The sequence below is a fragment of the Frankliniella occidentalis genome, unplaced genomic scaffold (assembly GCF_000697945.3).
Source record: "Frankliniella occidentalis isolate FOCC.00 unplaced genomic scaffold, Focc_3.1 Scaffold78, whole genome shotgun sequence".
Lineage (NCBI taxonomy): Eukaryota > Metazoa > Arthropoda > Insecta > Thysanoptera > Thripidae > Frankliniella > Frankliniella occidentalis.
In genome coordinates this window covers 293,395-302,548 of record NW_026267208.1, presented here as the reverse complement: position 1 = coordinate 302,548, position 9,154 = coordinate 293,395, and the positions used below count along the sequence as shown (strand labels likewise).

The 9,154-nt window shown below is 38.1% G+C and overlaps 2 protein-coding genes across 2 annotated transcripts; one reads left to right on the top strand and one right to left on the bottom strand.

The window, feature by feature from the left end:
- The first annotated feature begins 1,705 nt into the window (after window positions 1–1,705).
- LOC113214536 (glycosylated lysosomal membrane protein A) lies at window positions 1,706–4,913 on the top strand. Its single transcript, XM_026433916.2, has 6 exons — window positions 1,706–2,037; window positions 2,586–2,822; window positions 2,900–3,100; window positions 3,197–3,427; window positions 3,514–3,794; window positions 3,877–4,913. The coding sequence occupies exons 1-6, from the start codon at window positions 1,936–1,938 to the stop codon at window positions 4,046–4,048; spliced, it is 1,224 nt and encodes a 407-aa protein (XP_026289701.1). The 5' UTR covers window positions 1,706–1,935; the 3' UTR covers window positions 4,049–4,913.
- A 92-nt stretch (window positions 4,914–5,005) lies between these two features.
- On the bottom strand, window positions 5,006–8,142 carry LOC113214535 (calreticulin). The gene is made up of 7 exons (XM_026433915.2): window positions 7,959–8,142; window positions 7,714–7,818; window positions 7,060–7,263; window positions 6,833–6,984; window positions 6,447–6,755; window positions 6,013–6,363; window positions 5,006–5,931 (listed from the first exon to the last, which is right to left on the bottom strand). Exons 1-7 carry the CDS (start codon window positions 8,041–8,043, stop codon window positions 5,914–5,916), a joined length of 1,224 nt encoding a protein of 407 aa, XP_026289700.1. The 5' UTR covers window positions 8,044–8,142; the 3' UTR covers window positions 5,006–5,913.
- Between the last annotated feature and the right edge of the window lie 1,012 nt (window positions 8,143–9,154).

Genomic DNA, 9,154 nt, shown 5'->3' with positions numbered 1-9,154 from the left:
GGAAGCGTGTTTTCAATGTCTCCCTGCCTGTTTAGGTTAATTGGTGTATGTGATCAAATGTTCTTTCAAGTCAGGTGTCAAGTTCTTGTCAGTTTTTCAATGAGGTAGTGTCGTTTCAGTCATTTTATAAACAAGCATTGTCAAATCAAAATCATTTTTATTGGTTTGCATTAGTATGTTACGTCATCTTTTTTAAAGTTAAAAAATTCAAAGTCTCAGCCCGGTCTGATCATCCGCGGTGGTGTAGTCAAAAGGTAGTTAGCCTTTGTTAGTCTTAGGTATAAGTTTTTTTTTTTTTTTTTAAAAAATGTCATGTCAGTAATTATTGTTGCGTGGAGGGGACGCCTTCTCACGTATGTGCGCGTACAACCTTTTATCAAAAAAAAAAAAAAGGTACAATATGTCAAGCCATGGTTAAATCAAAGTCAAATCCTAGGTCAGTCAAAGTACTGTGTCAGTCAGTGTACTGTGTGTTGAAATAGTTGTGTGTGTGTGTGTATCTATTTTATTGCATTGTTCAAGTGTGTGTGAGTTTCCTTTTTATCAAATGCAAATGTGTAAATGTCTTTAGTATAGTCTTATTCTTATTCATTTCACTTTTATACCTTCTCTGAGTATATATATTGTGTATCATTTCTCAGTGACTTGTCTTCCGCATTTCATCATGCTGTTCTTTAATCCCATCAAACTTTTGTTTTTGAGCATTAAAAGTATAAGTCCTTAACATGTCTATCAGTGTTACCTTTGTTAAAAAATTGTCCATCAAGTTTGTTGTATCAAAACTCATCATTCCCAAACCGAAGTGTCAGCTCTTGTTTAAAAGTCGTTTCTATTGTGTGAAAACAAAATAATCACCTGTTCACGTCATCCAACTTTGTTCAAATCAATTCATTCAAATGTGCCCTGTATCTTCGTTAATTTTCTTTAAAGTTTGACTTACTTTCAGTAATGACAAAACCAAACCAAGTTGATTCAAGGTTTGTTATCTTCAAAGCATAGAAATCATTCTAGTTACATCAAACGTATTGTCTGCAACTTTAAAAGTCCTTGTCCTATTAGGTACTGTAGTAACTCTTTGTTCCAGAAAATAGGAACTTTGTGAATCTTTTGTTGTCTGTTCATGTACGTTTTTATTTAAATCAAGCGTTGATCCTTTTCAGGGTAACTCTTTTTCGAGTTTCTGAAGTTTGAAAAAAAAATCTTGTCTAAGTTGTAAAGTGTCCGTGATTATTTATTCTTGTTCAAAAACCTTTGCCAAGGGGAGGGATGATAAGTAAGTGTAAGTGTATGATAAGCGTGTAACTGTAAGTCTTTGTTAAAACTGATTATGCTCATATCGTCATCGTGATGTTCAAGCTTATGTTAATTTATTCAAGTCCACTGTCCATTTTGTAGTTCCTTAAACTGCCAATTTAATTGTCTGTGTTATCATGTTATTCATTGTCTGATTCTAGTCATTATTTGTAAGTTAGGGTTCAACAACAAAAACCTTAGCGCCAAGAGGGTGTTGTGTATGACAACAGATAGCGCCACAGTCGTCTAGTCACGGCCTTCTGTATCCTTGTGTATTGTCCACCTCTGTGATAAAGCTGTTAAATAAACTCAGTTCAGTCTGATCCTTTGACAACGAACGTCTAGTCTCTCCTACTCCTTCGGCCCTCAACAGCACTATAGTAGAGGACACGACAGACTGCAATCTATGTATGAGAAATAAACCAAACAGTATTACTGACATAAACAACTAAATCAACAAAAATCCTGTTGTACAAATAAGAGTACCGATGTGCCGTTCTCCTTAAATTAGTGTTTAGTCACTTCTCGCTTCGTCTGTAGTGCCACATTTTTCAAACTTTGAAGCATTGGTGTATGCATGCTGCTGAGGTCTAGTCATCGTCATCGATGAGTCTTTTCTTGTTTTGACGGGCGTATCGGTGGATGACAATGGCTAGTTATAAAATGACCAATTACTATTTGAGTCTGTTTTCGTTTATACCCTTTTTATTGTGCTTTTGCTGTTCGACTTACCAAGAACGCCAGGTAATTTTTTTTTTTTAATTTCATTGTTTTAAAGAACTGCCCTTGCTATTGTGATGGACAACATGGTTAGGTTACCAATAGTGTCATGTGTCGTAATGTAAACATTGTTTAGAAGTGATGCATTTCCTCTAAATCCCCTACCTTCATAAGAATCCTTTCTTTACACCCAAAATATTTCTTTAAAAACAGAAAGACAAGCATATTGCATATCTGTATGGTAAAAGACTTCGACTTGCTTCATTACCCTATTGTTTGCGCAAATGACCTTTACTCCCTTGTATGGGTCTTACCATTATTTATCCCAGAGAACACAGTTTCGTTAAAATGACATCAAGTGATGTCAGCGTCAAGATTTTGTCATTTTGGTGGCCTGATTCGACCTCATTTTGATCTCTGATGACATCACTTGATGGACTTGATGTCGAAGCAAAGCAACCAAATTTTGACACTGACAGTTCTTGATGTCATCTTGAAAATGTCGTGTTCTTTGGGATACCTGACTCTAATCATAGTTCTATGAATTTAATCACATTTTCTTTCTCTTTCAGTTGGTTGCAGAACTTTATCCTAACAGCACCAATGTAGAAATTGTCCATGTTCGTGCTGTTGGGTCAAATGACACACTTCACTATGTTTGGTGTTTTCGCTCCAAACCAACAGTGTTACTAGCTCTAACGTCTCATGCTTCAAACCTATCAGTTCTGTGGGAACAGTTCCCCAGCACTGCCAACAGCATTTCCTTTGAACCTAAACCAATATACTCATTTGGAGTGTCAGTGAATCAGGTGAGATAAACTGCATGATCTTACTTTTATAATGTAATAATTATTAGACATCAATTTCAAGTGTATTTTTGTTTCAGTTATATGAGTTCAATGATGTAAATGACACAGGACTCTTAGATATGAATAACTCTAGTGAATCATATATTCACACTATAGACATGCCTGACACTTGGGAAATGAAAGACATTGAGCAAAATCTTGATTTTGTACGTCTGGTAATGGAAGGTTCCTGGAAAAATAATGAATCGTTTGTAAAGCAGGGAACTATAAGGATTGAGGTATGACACTCCAGGTTGCGTTTTTTATCTCATGGTTTCTTTGTTTTTAGATAGTTTACTCACTGCATGCTTTTTTGAATTATTTCCCATTTTTAGCTTGAAACCTATAGAGAACAAGGTCATGGTTCAGACTTACCCCACTTGATGCACTCTACAAATGCTACTCAATTGGAGTTTAGCATGCGTAACATGATTACTAATTCTAGTTTCAAGCAGAGTAGGTTTGCATCTGAACTCATTTTAGCTGCAAATGAAAGTGCTAAAAGTAGTGTTTTTCCTACTGCATACAAAAGTTTTGATGATGAACATACACCAGGAGTTTTTACAGTGAGTACTCTTATTAATTCTGTGACTGATTCTTTAAAAATAACATGCTATGTACACTTTTAAATTTAACACACTTTTTTTTTCAGTTAGTTGACCTACAAACTACAGCAAGTAGAGAGCAAAACAAAGGTGGTTACATGCAGTGGCGACCTGTGGCTTATGTGGCAGATGAAAGGGACATAGTAAATTCTACAGAGACAGCATTTTATGATATAAAAAATATTACAAATACATCATCAAAGTGTGATGGAACTTTATTGGCAGCATACTTTGGTGACAATCTTAGTAAGAATCTTTTAAATGCACTGAATATTTCATTTGGAGCAAAAGACGATGGTTTCTATGCTCAAAATAATATGTCAATCTGGTAAGATTTTCAATGTTGTCATCATTCTTGTGTGTGTCCACAAATTGATTTACTAACAGTTTATTTTATTTTATTTTTTCAGGACTATTACCATAGGATATGGTCATCCTCCAGATGAAAACTTCTCACTCTTTCTTATCTTAATTATGAGCTTTGGTTTAGGATTGCCTACAGTTATCATAATGATTAGTGGATTGTATATTGCCCTCCGCAGAATAACATACCGTAAAGATGATTTATTTCTTAGTGAATAGATTGATTTGAAAGCTTTGTTTGAAAGACTGTGTTTTAATATGCGTCAAAGTACCTTTTGGTAGAGATATGCACATTATCAGCATTAAGTGGATCTTTGATATTAGCTCCCTATTTTATAATCTCAATATTTTTTTCTTTCTTATTAAATACTGACATCAGTTTCCTATTAAAGTCATTCTGGCTGTGTTGAAGTGTTTTGTGATATGCTATCGAGATTGTAAAAGATTTGTTCAGTGATGTATATTTTTGTGTCTAGTTTGGGTAAACACTGGAGGGATTTAAAGGATAAATGCCAAAGCCATTGGGGGAAAAAAAACATCTACGTATATATTTACAGCTCTATTTTTATTGGTGAGTTGGACTTTCATCTGAGGTAAATTTGGAACAGCAATGTCAATTGTTCATGTGAAGTTTAAGGTCAGGCATTATTTCCTAGTTCCTATAATGTCCTTGCCAGTGCAATTTTGTGTTTTAACAAATCAAAGGCAACAAATAAATTTAAATGAATTGCTGAAAATCCTTTTTAGTTTTGTAAGGAGGGTTCTTTCCAAGCCAGTTTCTTGTTATTTCTGTTGTCAGTGTCCTCTCATTTTTGTGGCGAGACTTTACTTGCTCAATGTGGACTTGTCTGCAACTTATTAATATTTTTGTGTAATGATTAGTCTTTGAACTAGGTGTAATCACAGGTCTTATCGGAACCCTGCATTTTGTATCCTGATCATACTTGATGTGTGGTTTTCCTCTTATACATTTTAATCACTTTGACAGTGTATAATGCCAAAGGTGCCATCCAAGTTGGGGAATTGTGTTTAGATTATAATTAATTTACTGGAAGTCAAGTATCAATGAAGGAATATTTTCTTAGTTATGAGTTTGGTTTCTTGTGCCCATGCCACCCTTAGATTTGATTTGAAGAAAAGGTGATAGAAAAGGTTAAATCACAAGCCATTGCAAGGTTTAAATTAAGCCTAGCATTATATTTTTTCATAATAAAACATCTCATCCTTACAAATTCACATATCACTGCTACTTGAACACAACACATGTTTGCGGCTTCCACTGAATTGTGTTAAGAGAAACTGAGCTTCAGTGCATAAAGAAAAGTCCTGTGACTTTTAAAGTTCAACACATGATGGCTCACTACACTGCAAATTCAATTACATTTTCATATTGGAACCAAATGGCACAAATAAAGAAGCCCAGAATATGATTTTTAAAAAAACATTCTTAATCATAAAGGAAAGGTACTATCAAGACTTTATAAAAGCCTTGCAATTTGTTTGGTTTGTTCATTTTAGACACTCCCTTCAAGAACATTTTCAGGCCCACCCAATCTTCAAATTTTGATAACTGTTAACCAAATACAACAATTTGACTTTCTTCACATTCAAAGAAATATTGCTTTCCATTCAAGTTTCTGACAAAACTTTACTTCAGATCTTTGTGAAACACAAATCAGAGGTAAACACCATACCATGGTGTTATAGGCTACTACTCCAAAAAAGCAAAACCTATCAGTCAAATAGGAAATCATCCCAAAAGATTTTGTACAGAGCTGCATACTGAAATGGTCACACACAAAACAAAGTCCACAACCAACATGCCTTTATCAGTTCTGCAACATATCACTAAGTGGTAAATGCAGTAAAAGCACACAGGCACCATTGAGTCAAACATGTATCATTGACACAGTTCACAAGACCTGTGGGCCACACTTACAGGGAAAAGGGGGAGGAAGGGTTAAGGATCAGTCTGATTGCATAAGTTACAGCAATCGTCTGCAGTTGCTGAGTAGGTGGAAGATCAGCAATTTCACAGAGCTGCTGGTTGGTAAATTAACTCATGATTTAGGATGGAAGAATGCTCACAGCTCATCGTGTGTCTGTAAAAAAGCAAAGGAGGATTACATTACATTCAGAGACTTACATGTGACAACTTATGACGAAACTGAAATATTATTTACCTCTTCTGCTTTGTCTGTGCTGTCCTTTTCTGCTACATCATTGTCGTCATCATCCTCATCGTCATCTTCTTCTTGTTCTTCCTTCACTTTCTTGTCATTTTCTTCCTTCTTTCTCTCTTCCTCATCTTGAGCCTCTTTCATCTTCTTTTCACCCTCAAATGTTGCTTTCCAGTTCTCTTTGCCAACAGTCTTGGCATATTCAGGGTCGTCGCTGATCAGGACATTGTCAAAGATGGTACCAGCCTTCACTTGCCACAGGTCAAAACCAATCCCGCAAATTTCCTTTCTCAGGTAGAGGTCACTGTCAGACTCATACTCAGGGTTGTCAATTTCAGGGTGAACCCATGGTCCCTGCAGGAGTCGGCAAAACATTAATACAAATTTGATAGGAGTTGTAAGGGAACAACTCAAGTGCTGGAATAATTTGCACCTACCTTGTAGTTGGGGTTGTCAATCTGCTTTGGCTTCCATTCTCCCTTGTAGTCAGGGTTGTCGATCATTGGGGGTTCCCATTCACCATCCATTTCATCATCCCAGTCCTCAGGCTTGCTGGCATCAGGGTCAGGAATGTGCTCTGGCTTGTCCCAATCTTCAGGCTTGGTGTCCTCAGGGTCATCAATGGTTGCCTTGTCATCCCAGTCAGCTGGCTTCTTTGCTTCAGGATCCTTGATCTTCTTAGGGGGAAGGAAGTTCCAGTCGGCTTCCAGTTCACCAGATTCAACCTTGTCACCATCAATAAGCACCTGTTCGTAAAACAAAAGGGGTAAATTAGCACAAATTCTAGAAAATTGTATAAGTGGACAAAGGAAGAGCTTCTTACTTCATAGGTGTTATCAGGATTCACAATAAGTGTATAAAGATGAGTGTACACATCATCTTTGCAGCGAATATCTTTGTTAATCAGAAGATTCTTGCCCTTGTAGCTGAAGATGACATGAACCTTCTTTGTGCCAGGTCCACAAATATCAGGACCTAAGATAAAGTAGAGATTAAAATTTTCCAATGGCCATGGCCATACATGATTTAACTGGGAGAAAATCTACTTACCGAACATAATTTCATAAGGAGTCTCTCCATGCATGTCCTTGGAGTTAAGGTTGCAGTCAAACACCTTAACGTACCCACCCCCACAGTCAATGTTCTGCTCATGTTTCACAGAAAATTGAACAACAAGGGGCTTACCCTTGTTGCTGAAAGGCGGGAACTTGGTTGACAGGGCGTAAAACCTAGCATCCTGAGAGGTCTTTATTCCTGTGCAAAACAAAAAAGAAAACAATTTTCAATTACACTGAAAGAGGTGCAATCTTCCTGTTAAGCTGAAAACTTCATTCATTCCAATAATAAACTCTGCAGACAAGTTTGATACCTATTGACATCATTAGGTCAAATGCTTGCAAGTGCTTGCAATTCACTACAACAAGCTAAAAGGTTTCAAAGCTATTTCTTTGGTTACATTAGAAAATAAAAAGTGAATTTCCCTAAACTTTGCAATGAACCAATTTTTTATCAAAAATGGAAGAGATGACATGTCACTAAGGTGACATCACTGGCTGGCATAACTGCCACATAGCAATAATATGTTGAGGTCCTCAAAACTAGGAAATCATCTGAGGGGTTGTGAACTTCATTCAACCAGCACAGAGACGAGCTATTTAAAGATGAAGTAAGAACAAGAGATGAAAGTAAAATTTTATCACTCACCCTTGTCATTTTCCGGGTCGTTGTAAAAGGCACCAGCACTCGTAACAAACTTGCCGAATTCCTTACCGGGATGTTCAGAATAAGCCCAGTTCTGTTGCCATGAATCTGAAAATAAGCAGGGAGTTCGAATTACATTTACAGTGAACCGCAGCTTGAGGAAATTTGTATGGACATAGTTAAACTAGCATCCGGCATGAAACCTACACCAAGTCCAGAAACGCCGGAAAACAGGCAGAATTACTTACCGTCAAGGAACTTTTCTTCAAAAAATACTTCAGCACTGACAGCAGAAAACGCAACTAGTGCACAAACCCCAAGTAGGAGCTTCATTTTCGTCTAATTTACCAACCAGCACCCAGAACAGTTCCTTACTTAATGCCAAAACATGTACTAGAAAGACCGACGGGCTTGTCGTTCGCTCGAGTGCAACGCAGCAGACAGACAGATGGAATGCTCTGATTCGTCGAGAGTGTTCAGCCAATGAGAGTAGACCACGCTAGGGAGAGGCAGTACTTCTCTCCATTCGTGGCCAATACAACTCGCATCTTCCAGCCAGGGAATGTTACTTCCTGACAAGAAAATTACGTTTACCTGTTGTTCAGAACACGTTTATTGACAAATTTCCTTTGCAGGTAGTGATTTTAGTACGGAACTTTCAGAAGAAAATCACTCGTTTGCGAACATTCATTGATTTTCTTGTCATTTGACTAACCTAGCCGAACAAAAGCCAACGTATGCGACAACCAGCAGAGCCAAGGAAAAAGCGCCAAGATTTAAAGGCCTGCTCCGGCCTGACGTCTGCCTTCTGCCCCGTTTACAAGGGGTGAGAGCGGAGACTGCTTTCCTCTTAACTTAGGTCTAAAAGTTGTGTTGAAATATGATAAAGTGAGGCACTTAATCCAAACGTAATGCTAGTTCTTCATCCCGTCCCGTTAGGTTCGTCTGTTGTTTAGTGTAGAGCACATTTGGCATTTTGCCTGCCTATTTAGAAATGACGTCAATAAATATATTTTAGTGACTAGTATTTGCTGACCTTCAGTTTCAGTCAAGTCATACCTATATTCTTCAGGCAAGTTTCGCAGATTGTTGTGTGTCACCCCCCCCCCTTTTCCCCCAGTCCCCCTTTAAATTTCAATCACATGCATTTGTAGTTTATTCCATGGACATAATTGGAAAGGGCAAGGGGCGTTTTCTCTTTTCCGAAAATAAAAAGTCCCGAACGGGATGCGACTAGCGAGAGGGGCTGCTACCCCAGCTGACGGGTCAATGCCGTCAGGCTATCGGCCTCGCCTCGGTGAAAGTACGACGAGAGGGAGGGCCGGGAGGGCATGGCAAGGCGCGTAAAGCAAGGGCCTAAAGGTCTGCGAATGCGGCAAGCGGCGATACGCCCGCGCTTCGGCCAATGGCAGCCGTCCTCGTGGGCCGGTCGGACGTGTGGGGC